Genomic DNA, 18,051 nt, shown 5'->3' on the forward strand with positions numbered 1-18,051 from the left:
TAGCCAAATGAATGTTAAAAATTGCTAAATTTGTTGCTAGGTGCTTTTTGAAAAAAAAGTTGCTAGGGTAGTATGAAAAGTTGCTAAATCTAGCAACAAAATTGCTAAGTTGGCAACACTGCCTGACACTCATTCCTTCATCATTAAAACAACATTCAGACTATAGCGTCTTATTGACATCTAGTGGTCAGTTTGTTGAACATCACTTCAGTATTTTGTCTAAATATCGTTGTTTTTCCATAGGTTGTGGTAAAAAAACAAGTTTAAGGATTTCATTACACTTAAACCTGCCTGGGCAGGTACGTTTAAGCAAAACTGGTCATAACTCAACAGCCCATTAATGTTAATATTGAGTTTTTCGTATTTATTGTGAATTATTATCTTACTTTTATGACAATATTTGAAACCAAATTTCACAAATTTACCCATAATCTGTCATTGTTCCAATATATTTTAAGATAATGACTGGCTGACTGTATATTATCCTGCTTATTATATGCATGCTTACAATTTAAATGAAAATGTAGACATGAAATACTTCATTTATTTTATTTGTAGAGAATTATACATGTCAGTTATACAGCGTTGTACAATAAATATTGCAAATGAACCGGTTACAACAGTTGTACAAGAGCAACTGTAATAAATTAATACATTTCATTATTACTAAATCACTAATGTGTTTTCTATTTTCACTGTATTTGGTAAAGTACAGCTTTTTGAAAACAGTTCTTGTAGTTCATTGTAAACAGGTTTCAGATTGCACAATCACCAGTTCAACGGCAATGTTGATAAAAAATTATTAAATCCACATTATACCACTCAGTTTCTCTTTTACACCTATGAAGATCTGTTTCATGTATACTACAATTTTCCAACACAAGTAAATGTTGATACTGCAAAATGGCTCTGCAGTCAAGTGTGGAATGAATAAATTCACTTGACCAATTAAACTGTTAAAAATTTAGCATAGAAGTAGATTACAATTAGTTTTCCAGCCACAAAAGACAGCAAACCCCTAAATCTGAATATAACTTTGATTTGAAAGTCAGTGCAATATCAGTGCTTTTTGAAAAAAAAAAAAAAAAGAAAGAAAGAAACTTGCTTTTCTATTTAATACAAGTACATTTAATTGATTTGTAATTTTTTGTGCATACGTTAAAAGGGTTTAGTTGGCATACCTTTGGTATAAATCTTTAAAATCTTTAAAAATATATATGGTTTTATTCAATACCATGACCACTGATTTAAATCCCAGGGAAATGTAAAAGTTTAAAAATAAATGTACATTTAAGAATGTAAATCTATATTTGCATTAAGAAAAGTTTAAAAACAACAACTTCAGATTGATCAAATCTTCACCAGAACAAGTCAAGTTACAATAGGAGATTAGGACACGAAGACCAACAATGCATTTTGGGTTGATTTTTTTTTTTTCTCCAGCTAAAATAAATTTCAATTGCTTTTGTCATCGAGAAACCGAAATCTGAGCTTGAGCTCTTGAAGCAGCTTCGACTTTGCAGTTTCCCAGCTGTCTTCCCAGCCTAGAAATCAAACAACCAACTTGTAACCAACTGTAATATTTTGACATTTGATATGACACACAAATATTTCAAACTTGACAGAAGAACTCTCAGATATTAACACTCAGCGCATTGCTATTAAGGTTACATTTAATTGATCAAATATAACAGCAAGGGTATTTATGGTATAATGTTACAAAAGATTTTAATAAAAAAAAAACTGTTCTTTTGAACTTTCTATTTATCAAGGAATCCTAAAAATGTATCCTTTTGTACAAAATTATTAAAGGAGTAACTTCCAGAACAAAAATGTACAGATAATGTAGTCACCCCCTTGTCATCAAAGATGTTCATGTCTTTCTTTCTTCAGTCGTAAAGAAATTATGTTTAAGGAAAATATTTCAGGATTTTTCTCCATATAATGGACTTCTATGGTGCCCCGAGAAATGCAATATAAATGGAGCTTCAAAGGGCTCTCAACGATCCCAGCCAAGAAAAAAGGGTTTTATCTAGTGAAACAATCGTTTTTTTTTTTACAAATTTACAATTTATATACTCTTTAACCTCAAACACTCATCTTGTCTAGCTCTGTGCTATGCATGTGTTCAGTTCAAGACTATCGTATTCTCAGATCGGCATCTCATTTTCTCAAGGGCGTTTGACCTTTGCATGTCCACATTGTAAAGACTGGGTCGGTACTTCAGCAGCGATGTAGGACGATTTTGAAGTTGAAGAAGAAAAGGAGTTTTTCAGCACACCCTAACTTTCTTAAACCAGACGCATTCACAACACAGAGCTAGACAAGACGAGTGTTGGAGGTTAAAAAGTATTTAAATTGTTAATTAAAAAAAAAAAAAAAATGATAGTTTTGCTAGATAAGAGCCCTTATTCCTCGTTTAAAGCCCTTCGAAGCTGCATTTAAACAGCATTTTGGAAGTTCAAGCTCCATTATATGGAGAGAAATTCTGAAATGTTTTCCTCAAAAAACACAGTTTCTTAACGACAGAAGAAAGAAAGATATGAACGTCTTGAAAGACAAGGAGGTGAGTACATTATCTGTACATTTTTGTTCTGGAAGTGAACTACTCCTTTAAGCTGCACAACTGTTATATACATTAATAATAAGAAATGGTTCTTGAAAAGCAAATCAGTTTATTAGAATAATTTCTGAAGGAGACTGGAGAAATGATGCTGAAAATTCAGGCAATAAAGTACCTTTTAAAATATATTCAAATAGAAAACGGGTGCAGTCATGTTGACTTTCAGAATTATTACAAAATCTTACCAATCCCAAACGTTTGAACAGTTCTGTTTTTACGGTCTATTAATTGTGCATATATTTATTATTAAGCATTTATAAATACATCAAACATTCATGTTTTGAGTGTATGTGCACGCTTACCTGGACTGCAGCAGGTTAACTGAATAGATAAAGTAGTCTTCGCTCCAAGCGCCTCTTCTGTGTCTTCAAACACTGGCGGTGGCAGATTCTTTTTTGTGAACCACTCTTGTACAGAGTTTCTCAAAGATGCATTGTTATCTGGCGTAAGAAAGATAGACGTTTTAAATGATCATTTTGTAGTAACGTACATTAAGAAAGACAAACTGGATGGTCTTGAATAGCTCTGACCTTTTTTTTCCCCAAGTAGACCCAGTATACGTTCACACAGGTGATTTCGTGCTGCTTTCTTGGAGTTTTGACATGTGCACTTCAGAGTATAGTCATAGAAGGACAGCTGGATACAGGCCCGTTCCTCAGACTTCAGGTCAATGACAGGCTCTTTCTGACCGGCCCCATTTAGCATGGAGCTCAGCTGATTCTGAACCTCTTCAGCACTATCAGATCCAAGTAATGAAGGATAACCAAAGAGAGGTGATAGTGAACTTAGGGCTTTCTGGAGAGCATGTAACTTGGCTTCATCCTCTGAAGACCCTAAAAAGTCCATATCATATTTGAAGTGTTACATCCCTAGTAAAGAAAAAATGTGACCATGGACCACAAAAACAGTCTTAGGTAGCATGAGTATATTTGTAGCAAATTTTTTTTTTCTTTTATGCCGAAAATCATTAGGATATTAAGTAAAGATCATGTTCCATGAAGATATTTTGTAAATTTCTTATCGTAAATAGATCTCAACCCAATTTTTGATTAGTAATATGCATTGCTAAGAACTTCATCTGGACAACTTTAAATGTGATTTTCTCAATAGTTAGATTTTTTATTTTTTTTCTTAATTTTTTGCACCCTCAGATTCTAGATTTTCAAATAGTTGAATATTGGCCAAATATTGTCCTATGTATAAATCTCAGTTGAAAAAAAAATCTACCCTTATGACTGGTTTTGTGGTCCAGGGTAACAAATATACTAATATATATTTAAGATACAGTTATTTCATGCTAAGTATACTACAAATACAAAATTACATCTTTGTGTACTTAATAAAAATACCCAGCAATTGTACTTTTAGTATACTAAACTGTTTCACTTAAAGTATAAATAATAATAAAGTACAATAATAATTTTGTACTTATTACACTTTAATTGTGTGAAAGTAGAGCTGAAGTCCAACTAAAGATATAATGAAGTATATTTCATTGTGGTAAGTAGAACTATTAAATACACTTTAAATATCCTGCATTTAAAGACTAATATTACTCAAAGATCATACAATCCTTATCAATAGTGACATTAAAACACATTTTAGACTTAATATTAAAAACCGTGCATCGTGCACAAGTTAAAAAATAAAAGAGATCTGAAAAGTCTAAATGATTCAAGAAAAATTAATACAATGAGAATAAAGTTGAAACAATGAGAATAAAATTGAAATTACAGTTGAAATTAGAAGTTGAAATGTTTTGAGAATAAAGTTTAAATGTCTTGAGAATAAAGTCTAAATGTTTCGTAAATAAAATTAAAATTATGAGAATAAAGTTGAAATGTTTTGAGAATAAAGTTTAAATGTTTTGAGAATAAAGTTGAATTGTTTTGAGAATAAAGTATAAATGTTTTGCAAATAAAATTAAAATAATGAGAATAAAGTTTAAATGTTTTGAGAATAGTCTAAATGTTTTGCAAATAAAATTAAAATTATGAGAATAAAGTTTAAATGATTTGAGAATAGAGTATAAATGTTTTGAGAATAAAGTTTAAATGTCTTGAGAATAAAGTCTAAATGTTTCGTAAATAAAATTAAAATTATGAGAATAAAGTTGAAATGTTTTGAGAATAAAGTTTAAATGTTTTGAGAATAGAGTATAAATGTTTTGAGAATAAAGTTGAATTGTTTTGAGAATAAAGTCTAAATGTTTTGCAAATAAAATTAAAATTATGAGAATAAAGTTGAAATGTTTTGAGAATAGAGTATAAATGTTTTGAGAATAGTCTAAATGTTTCGTAAATAAAATTAAAATTATGAGAATAAAGTTTAAATGTTTTGAGAATAAAGCTGAAATGTTTTGAGAATAGAGTCTAAATGTTTTGAGAATAGTCTAAATGTTTCGTAAATAAAATTTAAATTATGAGATTAAAGTTGAATTGTTTTGAGAATAAAGTCTAAATGTTTTGCAAATAAAATTAAAATTATGAGAATGAAGTTGAAATGTTTCGAGAATAAAGTTTAAATGTCTTGAGAATAAAGTCTAAATGTTTTGCAAATAAAATTAAAATTATGAGAATGAAGTTGAAATGTTTTGAGAATAAAGCTGAAATGTTTCGAGAATAAATTTGAAATGTTTTAAGAACAGAGTTTAAATGTTTCGCAAATAAAATTAAAATTATGAGAGTAAAGTTGAAATGTTTCGAGAATAATAGAGTATAAATGTTTTGAGAATAGTCTAAATGTTTCGTAAATACAATTAAAATTATGAGAATAAAGTTGAATTGTTTTGAGAATAAAGTTGAAATGTTTTGCAAATAAAATTAAAATAATGAGAATAAAGTTGAAATGTTTTGAGAATAGAGTATAAATGTTTTGAGAATAGTCTAAATGTTTCGTAAATAAAATTTAAATTATGAGAATAAAGTTTAAATGTTTTGAGAATAGTCTGAATGTTTCGTAAATAAAATTAAAATTATGAGATTAAAGTTGAATTGTTTTGAGAATAAAGTTGAAATGTTTTGAGAATAGAGTATAAATGTTTTGAGAATAGTCTAAATGTTTCGTAAATAAAATTTAAATTATGAGAATAAAGTTTAAATGTTTTGAGAATAGTCTGAATGTTTCGTAAATAAAATTAAAATTATGAGATTAAAGTTGAATTGTTTTGAGAATAAAGTATAAATGTTTTGAGAATAAAATTAAAATAATGAGAATAAAGTTTAAATGTTTTGAGAATAGTCTAAATGTTTTGCAAATAAAATTAAAATTATGAGAATAAAGTTTAAATGTTTTGAGAATAGTCTAAATGTTTTGCAAATAAAATTAAAATTATGAGAATAAAGTTGAAATGTTTTGAGAAAAGAGTATAAATGTTTTGAGAATAGTCTAAATGTTTCGTAAATAAAATTAAAATTATGAGAATAAAGTTGAAATGTTTTGAGAAAAGAGTATAAATGTTTTGAGAATAGTCTAAATGTTTCGTAAATAAAATTAAAATTATGAGAATAAAGTTGAATTGTTTTGAGAAAAAAGTATAAATGTTTTGCAAATAAAATTAAAATTATGAGAATAAAGTTGAAATGTTTTGAGAATAAAGTTGAAATGTTTCGAGAATAAAGTTTAAATGTCTTGAGAATAAAGTCTAAATGTTTTGCAAATAAAATTAAAATTATGAGAATAAAGTTGAAATGTTTTGAGAATAAAGTTTAAATGTCTTGAGAATAAAGTCTAAATGTTTCGTAAATAAAATTAAAATTATTAGATTAAAGTTGAATTGTTTTGAGAATAAAGTTTATGTTTTGCAAATAAAATTTAAATAATGAGAATAAAGTTTAAATGTTTTGAGAATAAAGTTTAAATGTTTTGAGAATAGTCTAAATGTTTTGTAAATACAATTAAAATTATGAGAATAAAGTTGAAATGTTTTGAGAATAGAGTATAAATGTTTTGATAATAGTCTAAATGTTTCGTAAATAAAATTAAAATTACGAGAATAAAGTTGAAATGTTTTGAGAAGAGTCTAAATGTTTCGCAAGTAAAATTAAAATTATGAGAATAAAGTTGAAATGTTTTGAGAATATAGACTAAATGTTTCAAAAATAAATTTAAAATTACGAGAATAAAGTTGAAATGTTTCGAAAATAAAGTTGAAATGTTTTGAGAAAAGTCTAAATGTTTCGCAAATAAAATTTAAATTACGAGAATAAAGTTGAAATGTTTTGAGAGTAAAGTTGAAATGTTTTGAGAATAGAGTCTAAATGTTTCGCAAATAAAATTTTAATTTCGAGAATAAAGTTGAAATTTTCCGAGAATAAAGTTGAAATGTTTTGAGAATAAAGTCAGAATTACGAGAAATAAGTTAAAATTGTGAGAATAAAGTTGAAATGTTTCATGAATAAAATCTAAAAAAAATTTTTGTATAGAGTAGTGTTTTGAGGTTGTATAAAGTAGAAAAATAAAGTAAAATATTTCTCAGATGCAAAGCTGAGCATTTCTTCAGACGCTCATACTAACCTTGTCCATCGTACTTCACGTCGTAAGTTATGTTCTTTATTGAGCAGTAAAATGGCTTTGCGGATGCTTCAAAATCTTCCTGAGGAAGAGGAAGAGACCTCTGAGAAAAGTGCTGCTTTACCTGCGCACTGCACATCTTTTCATCTTAAATTACAGGTAAAGAAAAAAAGCATTAGTTAAGGAACTTAAATGTATCGGTGTATTTGAATTCATAAATACACAAATATACACCTGAGCTGGGATCCAAAATGTCCATTGCACGGCCGAATAACAGGAAGGCTTTTCGAGTGGCTTCTTTCTTGGTGTCGTAGCCTTGTTCGTTAGCAAAAGTATATCTTTCCAGGTTGACTGTGACAGTACATTTGACATTCTGATCACATTTCATGTTCTCCACATTCACGTGTGGTGGCTTGAGATTACATACATTAAACAGCTCATTGATTTCTGCAAAATACACAGAGATGTACAAGTAAATGAGTCCAGAGTCGCAACAGCTTACTTAAACTTGACATTTTAATAATACAATGTGCCACTAGCGCTCCCTACTGATGTACCCTGCAATAGCACATCATCTTTCTTCCTACATGCTCCATTACCTGGACATTCAATCCTGGGCTTTTTCCTCTGTGTGGCTGGAGAACTGGAGTCTGGAGGGTCTGGCTGCACAAGAACAGGAACACGGACTGATTCCGGGCCTGATGGGAGCTTTGCTGATGTGGAGATGCTTCCAGATTTCAAGTCTGAATGCTCTTCCACTGCTGCCTGATTGATAGATACTGCAGACAAAAATGAAACCCTTATTTTTTAAAATATATGTCATAGACTACATACAAGAATTTTTACTAATGTCTTTCAAATTAAACTCACAGTTGGAAAGCTTTGGGCTCACACCGCTGGTGACGGGCTCTTCAGTGGTTTCTGCTTTATACTCTTCTGTTTCATAGATGGGATTTTTGATACTCAGTTGGTCTAGACGCTCCTTCAGAACGCCTTTGAAGTTCTTCTCTTGATCTGATAATGGAGGACAGCTGAGGATCCATGATAGCTGGTCCAGAGCAACTTTAGCTGCCTGTTGCTCCGCCTGTCTCTTCTTGGTAGAGCCATCTAAGAAACGTAAGAGTCATATTTCATCCCCAAATCAAAAAATATAGATAAATGTATCTATAATTATATTAGGATACTACTATATACAGTGCCTTTTAAAAGTATTCACAACCCTTAATTTTTTTCACGTTTTATGTTGCAACCTTATGTTAAAATGCTTTAAATAACTTTTTTCCCAGATCAATCTACACTCCATATACTATAATGACAAAGAAAAAACAGGTTTGTAACAACTTTGCAAATTTATTAGAAATAAAAAAATTAAATGATTCCATTGCATAAGTATTCATACCCTTTACTGAGACACTTGAAATTTAGCTCAGGTGCATGCATATTGCTTGTAGATGTTACTACAGTTCGAGTGGGGTTAACCTTTGGCATATTAATTTGAATAAGTATGGTTTAGAAAGGCACACACTTCTCAATTAAAGGCCTAACAGTTGAAAATGCATATAAGAGCAAAAACCAAGCCCTCAAGTCAAAAGAACTGCCTGTAGAGCTCAAAAACAGCATTGCATCAAGCCACACGTCTGGAGAAGAAAATTCTGCTGTATTGAAGGTTCACAGAAACATGTAGCATCCATTATCCATAATGAAAGATGGTTTGAACGACTAGGACTCTTCCTAGAGCATGAGCATTCGATGGAGAAATGTCTTGGTTAGACTGGTGACCGAGAAGCTGATGGTGACTCTAGATGAGCTCCATGATCATATATGCAGATGGAAGAAACTTACAAAGGACAAACATCACTGCAACACTCCACCGATCTGGACTTTATGGTGGTGTGGCCAGACTCAATCTTCTCCTCAGTGAAAACACATGAAACACTTGGAATTTGCAAAAAAGCACCTAAAGAACTCTCAGATTGTGAGAAACAAGATTCTCTAGTCTGATGAACCTCAATTCCAAACATCATGTTTGAAGGAAACCAGGCACCGCTTATCACCTGCACAGTAGCATCCCAACAGTAAAGTGTGCTGGTAGCAGCCTCATGCTGAGGGGCTGTTTTTTTAGCGGCAGGGACTGAGGGACTTATCAGAGTAGAAGGAAAGCTCAACCCAGTCCAGAGCATTTAGGACCTCAGACTTGGCAGAGCCTGGGGTAAAACATTTCTAGATAATAACCAGAAAATGTCTGCCAGCCCCTACCTAAGCTGACAGAGCTTGAGAGGTAAAGAGGTGAGGAGAAGAATGGCAGATAATTGCCAAAAGCTGATGTGCAAAGCTTGTTGCATCATACCCAAAAAGACTTAAGGCTATAAAGGTGCGTTAACTAAGTACCGCATTAAAGGTATGAATACTTATGCAATGTACTTATTTAAGTTTTTTAATTTAAAAAAGTTGTTGCAAATCATTTTTTTAAATTAAAGCAGTTTAACTTAAGGCTGCAACATAACAAAACGGGAAAAATTTAAGGGGAATATGAAAACTTTCGCAAGGCACTGTATATAAATAAGGGTAAACAGAACAGAACCAGCATAAATATATTGCAGATATTAGTGTTCAATAATTTAATGTACACATTTTAGAAATTAATATGATTCAAAGGAGAATTAGAAGGCTGAATTGTGACTGGAAGAGAGGAGGAGCTGGGGATGGAGGAGGGTAATTAGCTATAGAGCAATGTGAAACCTGCTGATAATACTGAAGGACCTTATATATAAATGTTCAGATAAACGTGACGTGAAAGCTGACGTGAACTTGACAGACGTGACCTGCCAGAACTAACACTAAGCTTGATTGATTTGTTTTGGGGGTCAAATATTCACCCAAAGACTGTTAAATAAAAAAAAAAGTAAACATTAAGTTACCTTCGTCAGAAAAAGTGAAAGGTCCGATGAGTTTGAGCTTGCAGACGGTTGTGTTTTCATCATCAACAAACTCTTCTGTTGGTTTTTGTAAACAGTGCGTGTTAAAATATTCTATGATCCCTGTCCGGTACGTCTGATCTGTTGTAGCAAAAATTAAAACCAGGTTATGCTGTTCTGAAAACCATTTTAACATATTCTAATGCTTTCTAACATATCTGGCCCACAGTAACACCAAAACAACTACAGTATCACTCATCCTCCTGAAGTACTTTATGTAAAATATTATACTTAATATTTTAGGCCTCAAGTGTAGGTCAAATACTGTACATGTGAATATACTGATATATGACTTTATATGAAATATTTGAAATCGAACCTAAACTTCTTACTTTACCTTCTGCTGGAGCACTGATGCGAAAACTTTCCCATAAAGCCTTATAAGCTGCTTCAGTTGCTTCTTCCTTTGTAGAGCATCTATCAGATGCAACTTCTCGACTGAGATCCACAGTCACTTTACCAAAGAAAAACTTTTCTGAAATGTCAAAAATATTTATTTTTATTAAATTTTTGATGTAGCTTTGTCTCCTGCAATAGCACATCATCTTTTTTCCTATGTGCTTCATTACCTAGACAGTCAATCCTGGTCTTTTTCCCTTGTGAGGCAGTAGAGCTGGAGTCTGGAGGGTCTGGCTGCACATGAACAGGAACATGGACTGACTTTTGGCCTGATGGGGGCTGTGCTGATGTGGAGACGCTTTCAGACGTTGAGTCCGAATGCTCTTTCACTGCTGCCTGACTGATGGATACTGTAGAAGTAACCACGTCTGAGCTGATGTCAGTGGACATGGGCTCTTCACTGATCTCTACTTTATTATCTGTGTCATAAACAGGATTTTTCAGACCCAATGTCTCTAGACACTCCTTCAGAACACCTTTGAAGTTCTTCTCTTGATCTGATATTGGAGGACAGCTGAGGATCTTTGATAGGTGGTCGAGAGCAACTTTAGCTGCCTGTTGCTCTGCCTGTTTCTTCTTGGTGGAGCCATCTAAGGAATGCAAGAAATACAACGTCAAGCAAACAATAGCTTATATATCAGCGTCAGTGAACAATAGCTTGTAAATCAACGCAAACCTGTAGTGAAAGGAAAATCAATTATTTTTAACCCATGACTAAGTACAAAGGCAGTTACCTTTGTCACAAAAAGTGAAAGGCCCAATGAGTTTGAGCTTGCAAATGGTGGTGCTGTCATCAAAATCTTCTATTGGTTTTGGAAAGCCATTTGTGTTGAAATACTCCATTGTCACTGACTTGTATGTTCGACCTGTTGCAGCGAGAAAGAAAACCAGGTTTAGTGAGCTCTTCAGAAAATCAATTTAACCTTAAAACCCTAAATACATGAGAGAATATGTATCCAAAAAACATGGTGTTACCATAGTACTTTTTGGATATGTTTTGAACTGGTTAAAAATATTGTGACAATAGGTTAACCTTAAACTTCTATTTGTCCCGAGAAATACAAAATGTAAAATTGAAAATAGAAGAAATATGTAATATGACAAAAAGATGTTATTTTAGTCCTGATGTGCTTGAAAAGGCAATAAACAAATTGCATAAACGGATTTATTTCCAAAAACATTACATGCAAACATGCTTGTATGCATTTCACAGTAATACCTTGTGTTTAAAGTTTTTTATTAATATAAAAAAATATTTATTTTTTACCTTTTGCCGAAGTACTGCTGCAAAAGCTTTCCCATAAAACCTTATAAGCTGCTTCAGTTGCTTCTTCTTTTGAAGAGCATTTATCAGACGTAACTTCCCGACTGAGATCCACAGTCACTTTACCAAAGTAAGGGCCTCCTGAAATTTCAAAATATAAAATGACGTACTCTATCATACATTTTTCTCAGTGCGCCATATGTCAATAGTACAATTTCTTAGTCAATTTTACCTGAGGAAGAAATAGACGAGGCCTCAGATTGTATGGCAGAGCTTGATGGTTCATCTGAGCTTTCTTCCTGTAATTTCAGCTGCTCGAGGGCAATGTATGCGACCTCCTGATGCGCAGTCTTTTTGTCGTTAGTCACCCTTTTGCCAATGAAACTTTGCCCATTCACTGTCACTTTACCTCTGTAACCTGTACAAAGTATGTGAACTTCATGATTAACTGTTTATTCTAAGTTAAATTAAAGAATTTCATCTACTTTTTCCTGTATGTCTAAACAAATACAATATTTGTTTCTAAAGGACTATCCTGCATTTAATATTAAGTGAACAATGATGAATGTGTTACCTTGTGCTTCTTGATCCTCTGAAAAAACTGGAAATTTGTCCTCTGGCCATTTCTTTGCCTGACAATATTCATAAAGGTGATTCTTGTATTTCAGTGGGTTGCCAGGAAAAGCTGAGTCTGTGGCTAAATAAACATTGGAATTAGACAATCTGATTACAATGATACTGCTGCAAACTCAAAATGACGTAAGGTGAGTAAAACTTGCGTAATTTAGCATATTATTTTGTTCTGTTTTAAAGTTTGACAATAGGTTACTTAAGTGTACTTAAAGGGATAGTTCTCCCAAAAATGAAAATTCTGTCATTAATTACTCCCCCTCACCTTTTGTTTTCTTGGCTCACAAAAAGTATTCTCGTAGCCTTATAACATTACGGTTGACCAACGGATGTCATATGGACTATGTCATATGGCCTTAAACTTGTCAGTTGCATTGCTGTCTATGCAGGGTCAGAAAGCTCTTGGATTTAAATATCATCCAAAATATCTTAATTTGTGTTCTGAAGATGAACGAAGGTCTTCCAGGTTTGGAACAACATGAGGGTAAGTAATTTTCTTTGGATATTACAAGTGCATCTCAATAAATTAGAATGTCGTGGATCAGTTATTCAATTTAAAGTGTGAAACTTGTGTATTGAATAAATTCAATGCACACAGACTAAAGTAGTTTAAGTCTTTGATTCTTTTTAATTGGGATGATTATGTGCCAATCAGCTAATCAACTCGAAACACCCGCAAAGGTTTCCTGAGCTTTCAAAATGATCTCTCAGTTTGGTTCAATAGGCTACACAATCATGGGGAAGACTGCTGATCTGACAGTTGTCCAGAAGACAATCATTGACACCCTTCACAAGGAAAGTATGCCACAAACATTCATTGCCAAAGAAGCTGGCTGTTCACGGAGTGCTGTATCCAAGCATGTTAACAGAAAGTTGAGTGGAAGAAAAAGATGCACAACCAACCGAGAGAACCGCAGCCTTGAGAGGCTGGTCAAGCGAAATCGATTCAAGAATTTGGGTGAACTTCACAAGGAATGGACTGAGGCTGGGGTCAAGGTATCAAGAGCCACTACACACAGATGTGTCAAGAAATTTGTCTGCAGTTGTCGTACTCCTCTTGTTAAGCCACTCCTGAACCACAGACAAGAGGCGTCTTAGCTGGGCTAAGGAGAAGAAGAAATGGACTGTTGCCCAGTGGTCCAAAGTCCTCTTTCCAGATGAGAGCAAGTTTTGTATTTCAGAGTCTGGAGGAAGGGTGGAGAAGCTCATAGCCCAAGTTGCTTGAAGTCCAGTGTTAAGTTTCCAATGTCAACTGCTGGTGTTGGTCCACTGTGTTTTTTGAAAACAAAAGTCACTGCACCCGTTTACCAAGAAATTTTAGAGCACTTCATGCTTCCCTCTGCTGACCACCTTTGTAAATATGGTGATTTAATTTTCCAGCAGGATTTGGCACCTGGCCACACTGCCAAAAGCACCAAAAGTTTGTTAAATGACTATGGTGTTGGTGTGCTTGACTGGCCAGCAAACTCACCAGACCTGAACCCCATAGAGAATCTAAGGGAGAATTGTCAAGAGGAAAATGAGAAACAAAAGACCAAAAAATGCAGATGAGCTGAAGGCCACTGTCAAAGAAACCACTGTCCATACCACCTCAGCAGTGCCACAGACTGATCACCTCCATGCCACGCTGAATTGAGGCAGTAATTGAAGCAAAAGGAGCCCCTACCAAGTATTGAGTACATATACAGTAAATTAACATACATTGTAAGGCCAACAATTCACTAAAAATGTTTTTTTTATTATTATTATTATTTATTGGTCTTATGAAGTATTCTAATTTGTTGAGATAGTGAATTAATGGGTTTTGGTTAAATGTGAGCCAAATCATCACAATTAAAAGAACCAAAGACTTAAACTACTTCAGTTAAATTGATTTAACAGACAAGTTTCACAATTTCAGTTGAATTACTGAAATAAATGAACTTTTCCACGACATTGTTATTTATTGAGATGCACCTATATGTGTGGTTTAACTTTCTTTGTGAGTTCACTTTTGGCCCACAAGCAGAAAGATTGCTAAATTACTAAATCAAACATAAATATTATTGGTATTATTACCTTCTCAGATCTCTTACCATGTGTCACTTTCTCCAGCTGGCCCACTCTGCCTGTCAGCTTGTTTATCTCCTCCTCATGTTGATCAACTCTTGCCTGCATCTCTTTAAGTTTGTTGACTTCAGGGCCCAGGATCTCCACAAGATCTTTGTTTTGGTCCAGGAAGTCAAGGAAACTCTTCATGTCCTGAGGTTTTTCCTTAACATAAAGTCATGTTTTAGAACAGACGAGATGCAATTCACACAGTTTACTGTTGATGAGCTGTACTTACTTGGATATTTTCATCTTGGTTCCCCTCAAAGCGTGAGATAATGTCTTCAATCCTATCTTTCATGGCTTGCTGCTCACGATCCAGAACTGTCTGGCGGTCTTTCAGGGTCTGGACATCTTCAAGTTGGCCATCTACCTCACACAGCGATTGATTGAAATTCTTGTCCAAGATGTTGTAAAACTGTACAGGATTTTGAAAAGCTTTTGGTTAAGTACTGAATTAAATGATAAATAATAGGCTCTACAATTATATTGAAGAGCAAAATTATCCTAATCACTATTAATAATAATAATAAAAATAATAATTTTCCATCCACCTTTTTTATCTCCTTTTCCAAGTCTTTCATTTCTGGGACATGAGGTACAAGCTTCTCGGCCAGCTGCAGGAGTGTACTGTGATGCTTTTTCATGTCCTCGTTGCTCACTTTGAAGTCAGGTGAATGCATTACACTGTTCCTTACATATATCACCTGAATTGTTGAAAAGTGTCAAATGTGTTATCTAGCACAACAGTATTTGATATTAACACAGAAAAAGTCGTCACATACTCTAGCACATATAATATGAAATGGTTCAGAATGATGTAATGTTGAAAAGGACAACTTAAAGGTGAATTTCAGAATACTTACGTTGTTTACACTTTGTGCTGGGATGTTCTTGAAATGTTTACAGGAACTTATTAAGTTCAGGATGGCAGAAATATCAAAGTGCTCAAAACTGCTATGTTTTTTCTGCCCACGTGGCATATGTGCCTGTCATAAGAAATATGTGAGACATGCAATCAATAATGTTAAAAATGTAATGCACATAGGTTTTTTGTTCGCTATATATAACAGACAGCACTCAGTAGCAACACTATATTATCATGCAATGTTATTAATGATGAAAGCAACTTACTTTGGCAACTTCCCACTTATTTGTAGCCCATAGATGTGGAAGGCAGTTGTCCCAGTGCATATTATTACGATTCCCATTATGACTGGCAATGATTTCCTTTTTCCAGTGTTCACACAACTGGCAGAGATGCTGATGAAAGAAGCAAAACACAGTTTAAGAGTACAGACGATGTACAGACACTCCCAGAAAACTTTTTAATTGACATTCTTCTACACTTTTTGGTGTATTGCTATTTTTTAATTTGTGTTGATAAACAATTTTATTTAATGTGACATTATTATTCTAAATTGTTGTGTTAAGCAGGAATAACTTTACAATTACAGTTTACCTTATTCGCAAGTTTGCACGTTTGCTCACAGGCCTGTCTATTGAGGTTAGGTTTGTTTCGAAGAGAATTGTGATAAGTTTCGGTTTCCTTTTCGATGAAGTCCTCAATTCGGCTCCTCAGTATGTAAAGACTCTCCGTTGTTTTCAGCCAGTTTTTGTACTTTTCATCAGTAAAGCGATTGCAAGACTGTGTGCTGCTCATGGTCGCTAAATAATAATAATAATAAATCGCAGGGATCGATCACAATTTTGTTACAGAAGAGCTCCGATGCGATGTGCCTCCACTGTCATCAGCAGGTCAGCTGACTCCTGAAGTTGCCAGATGATCGAAAAATCAACATCTTGCATAAACAAAGCAAAAGGAAGGAAACAATAACGTCTTATTGATATTCATCAGTACCATGGTAGTCGTAGTTATAAAAGTAAAATTGAATGGCATTAATATTAGGATTATAATTGTATGTCGCATTTTCTATCTTGTAATTTCGTCTTTTCTTTTTGCCATTTGTTCAAATACATTATCCCATCCAGAATTTATCTTAAATTTAAATTTCATAGGAATATTCATTATTAAGTTAATTATTATCTAAAGAGAGTGGAATAAATAAGAACCATTATTAATTCATTAGACCTAAGGGGACATCGTGGTGGGAAAAAATCTGGTGGGAGGGAAAAATGTTTTATTTCTTTTATTTTTTTACTTTTGCATCCCTTCGAGAAACTTTTTGTTCCCACGCAAAACTTTTACATTCGCTCGCAAAGGTATTTGTGTTCCCTGTCAAAACTTCCGTTTTCTCTCAAAGATGTTTAAACCATTCTGACAAACATTTCCTGTTTATATTACAGCTTGTAAATGAAGGGTTCATAAAGCTCTGTGCGGTCAGTGCTTATAGTTCAAGACATGTTTTGGGAAATTCTAAAACACTTAATGTGGCATTAATGTACTAAAACAGGAGGCCCAGTTCGCTAGGATGAGTGCATTTGAGACTTGTACAGTTGAAACATCTTAAATAACTTGCATTCACAGGACAGGAAGGAAAGGCCGTGACTTGTGGCCAAGAATAAGTATGTGCCCTGCATTCAACACATCCAAGAGCACACACACAGTAGTGAACACACAGACCCAGAGCAGTGGGGAGCAGTTGGGGGTTCGGTGCCTTGCTCAAGGGTCTCTCCACAGTCGTGGTATTGAGGGTGGAGAGACCGCTGGTTATTCACCCTCTCAATCTACAATCCCTGCCGGACCTCCCTGTTTAAAAAAAAAAAACTGCATATGCTGGTTAGGTATGTTTTGGTGCTGGGATGCTGGTCATTTGCTGGTTTATGCTGGTCCTTTGCTGGTTAATGCTGGTCCTTAGCTGGTCATGTTGACCAAAACCAAAACATACCTAAATGCGGACGTACCCAAAATGTCCGCCAGCGAACGTCAAAAAGAGGACCAAATGCGGACGTCCTCAAAACATCCGCCAGCGAACATTACAAAGTGGACTTAATGCAGACATCCCCAAAATGTCCGCCAACGAACGTTACAAATCGGACTAAATGCGGACGTCCATAAAAAAGGCAGCCAGCGAAAGTCAAAAAGAGGACCAAATGCGGACGTCCTCAGAGCGTACGCTAGCAAACGTTACAAAGCGAACTAATATTTTGGGGACGTCTCCAAAACATCGGCCAGCGAACGTTACAAATTGGACTAAAGGCAGAAGTCCATAAAAAAGGCAGCCAGCGAAAGTAAAAAAAGAGCACCAAATGCGGACATCCTCAGAACGTTCGCCAGCGAACGTTACAAAGCGGACTAAATGCGGACGTCGCCAATGAACGTCAAAAAGAGGACCAAATGCCGATGTCCTCAGAACGTCCGCTAGCAAATGTTACAAAGCGGACTAAATGCGGATATTACTAAAAACGTCTGCCAGCGAAAGTCAAAAAGAGGACCAAATGCGGATGTCCTCAGAACGTCTGCCAGTGAACGTTACAAAGCGGACTAAATGTGGACGTCCCCAAAATGTCCGCCAGTGAACGTCAAAAAGTGGACCAAATGCGGATGTCCTCAGAACGTCCGTTAGCGAACGTTACAAAGCGAACTAAATGCGGACATC

At 34.2% G+C, this 18,051-nt stretch overlaps 1 protein-coding gene across 1 annotated transcript; it reads right to left on the reverse strand.

Annotated features, from left to right (window-relative positions):
• Positions 1-533: 533 nt before the first annotated feature.
• On the reverse strand, positions 534-16,246 carry LOC141301814 (uncharacterized). Its single transcript, XM_073832010.1, has 20 exons — positions 15,954-16,246; positions 15,626-15,754; positions 15,358-15,480; positions 15,046-15,198; positions 14,730-14,909; positions 14,479-14,656; positions 12,348-12,470; positions 12,006-12,191; positions 11,777-11,914; positions 11,244-11,375; positions 10,680-11,099; positions 10,448-10,585; positions 10,054-10,191; positions 8,006-8,242; positions 7,735-7,914; positions 7,370-7,582; positions 7,139-7,282; positions 3,154-3,456; positions 2,926-3,063; positions 534-1,544 (listed from the first exon to the last, which is right to left on the reverse strand). Exons 1-20 carry the CDS (start codon positions 16,152-16,154, stop codon positions 1,456-1,458), a joined length of 3,543 nt encoding a protein of 1,180 aa, XP_073688111.1. The 5' UTR covers positions 16,155-16,246; the 3' UTR covers positions 534-1,455.
• Positions 16,247-18,051: the final 1,805 nt, after the last annotated feature.

The sequence above is a fragment of the Garra rufa genome, chromosome 25 (assembly GCF_049309525.1).
Source record: "Garra rufa chromosome 25, GarRuf1.0, whole genome shotgun sequence".
In the NCBI taxonomy this organism is placed as follows: Eukaryota; Metazoa; Chordata; class Actinopteri; order Cypriniformes; family Cyprinidae; genus Garra; species Garra rufa.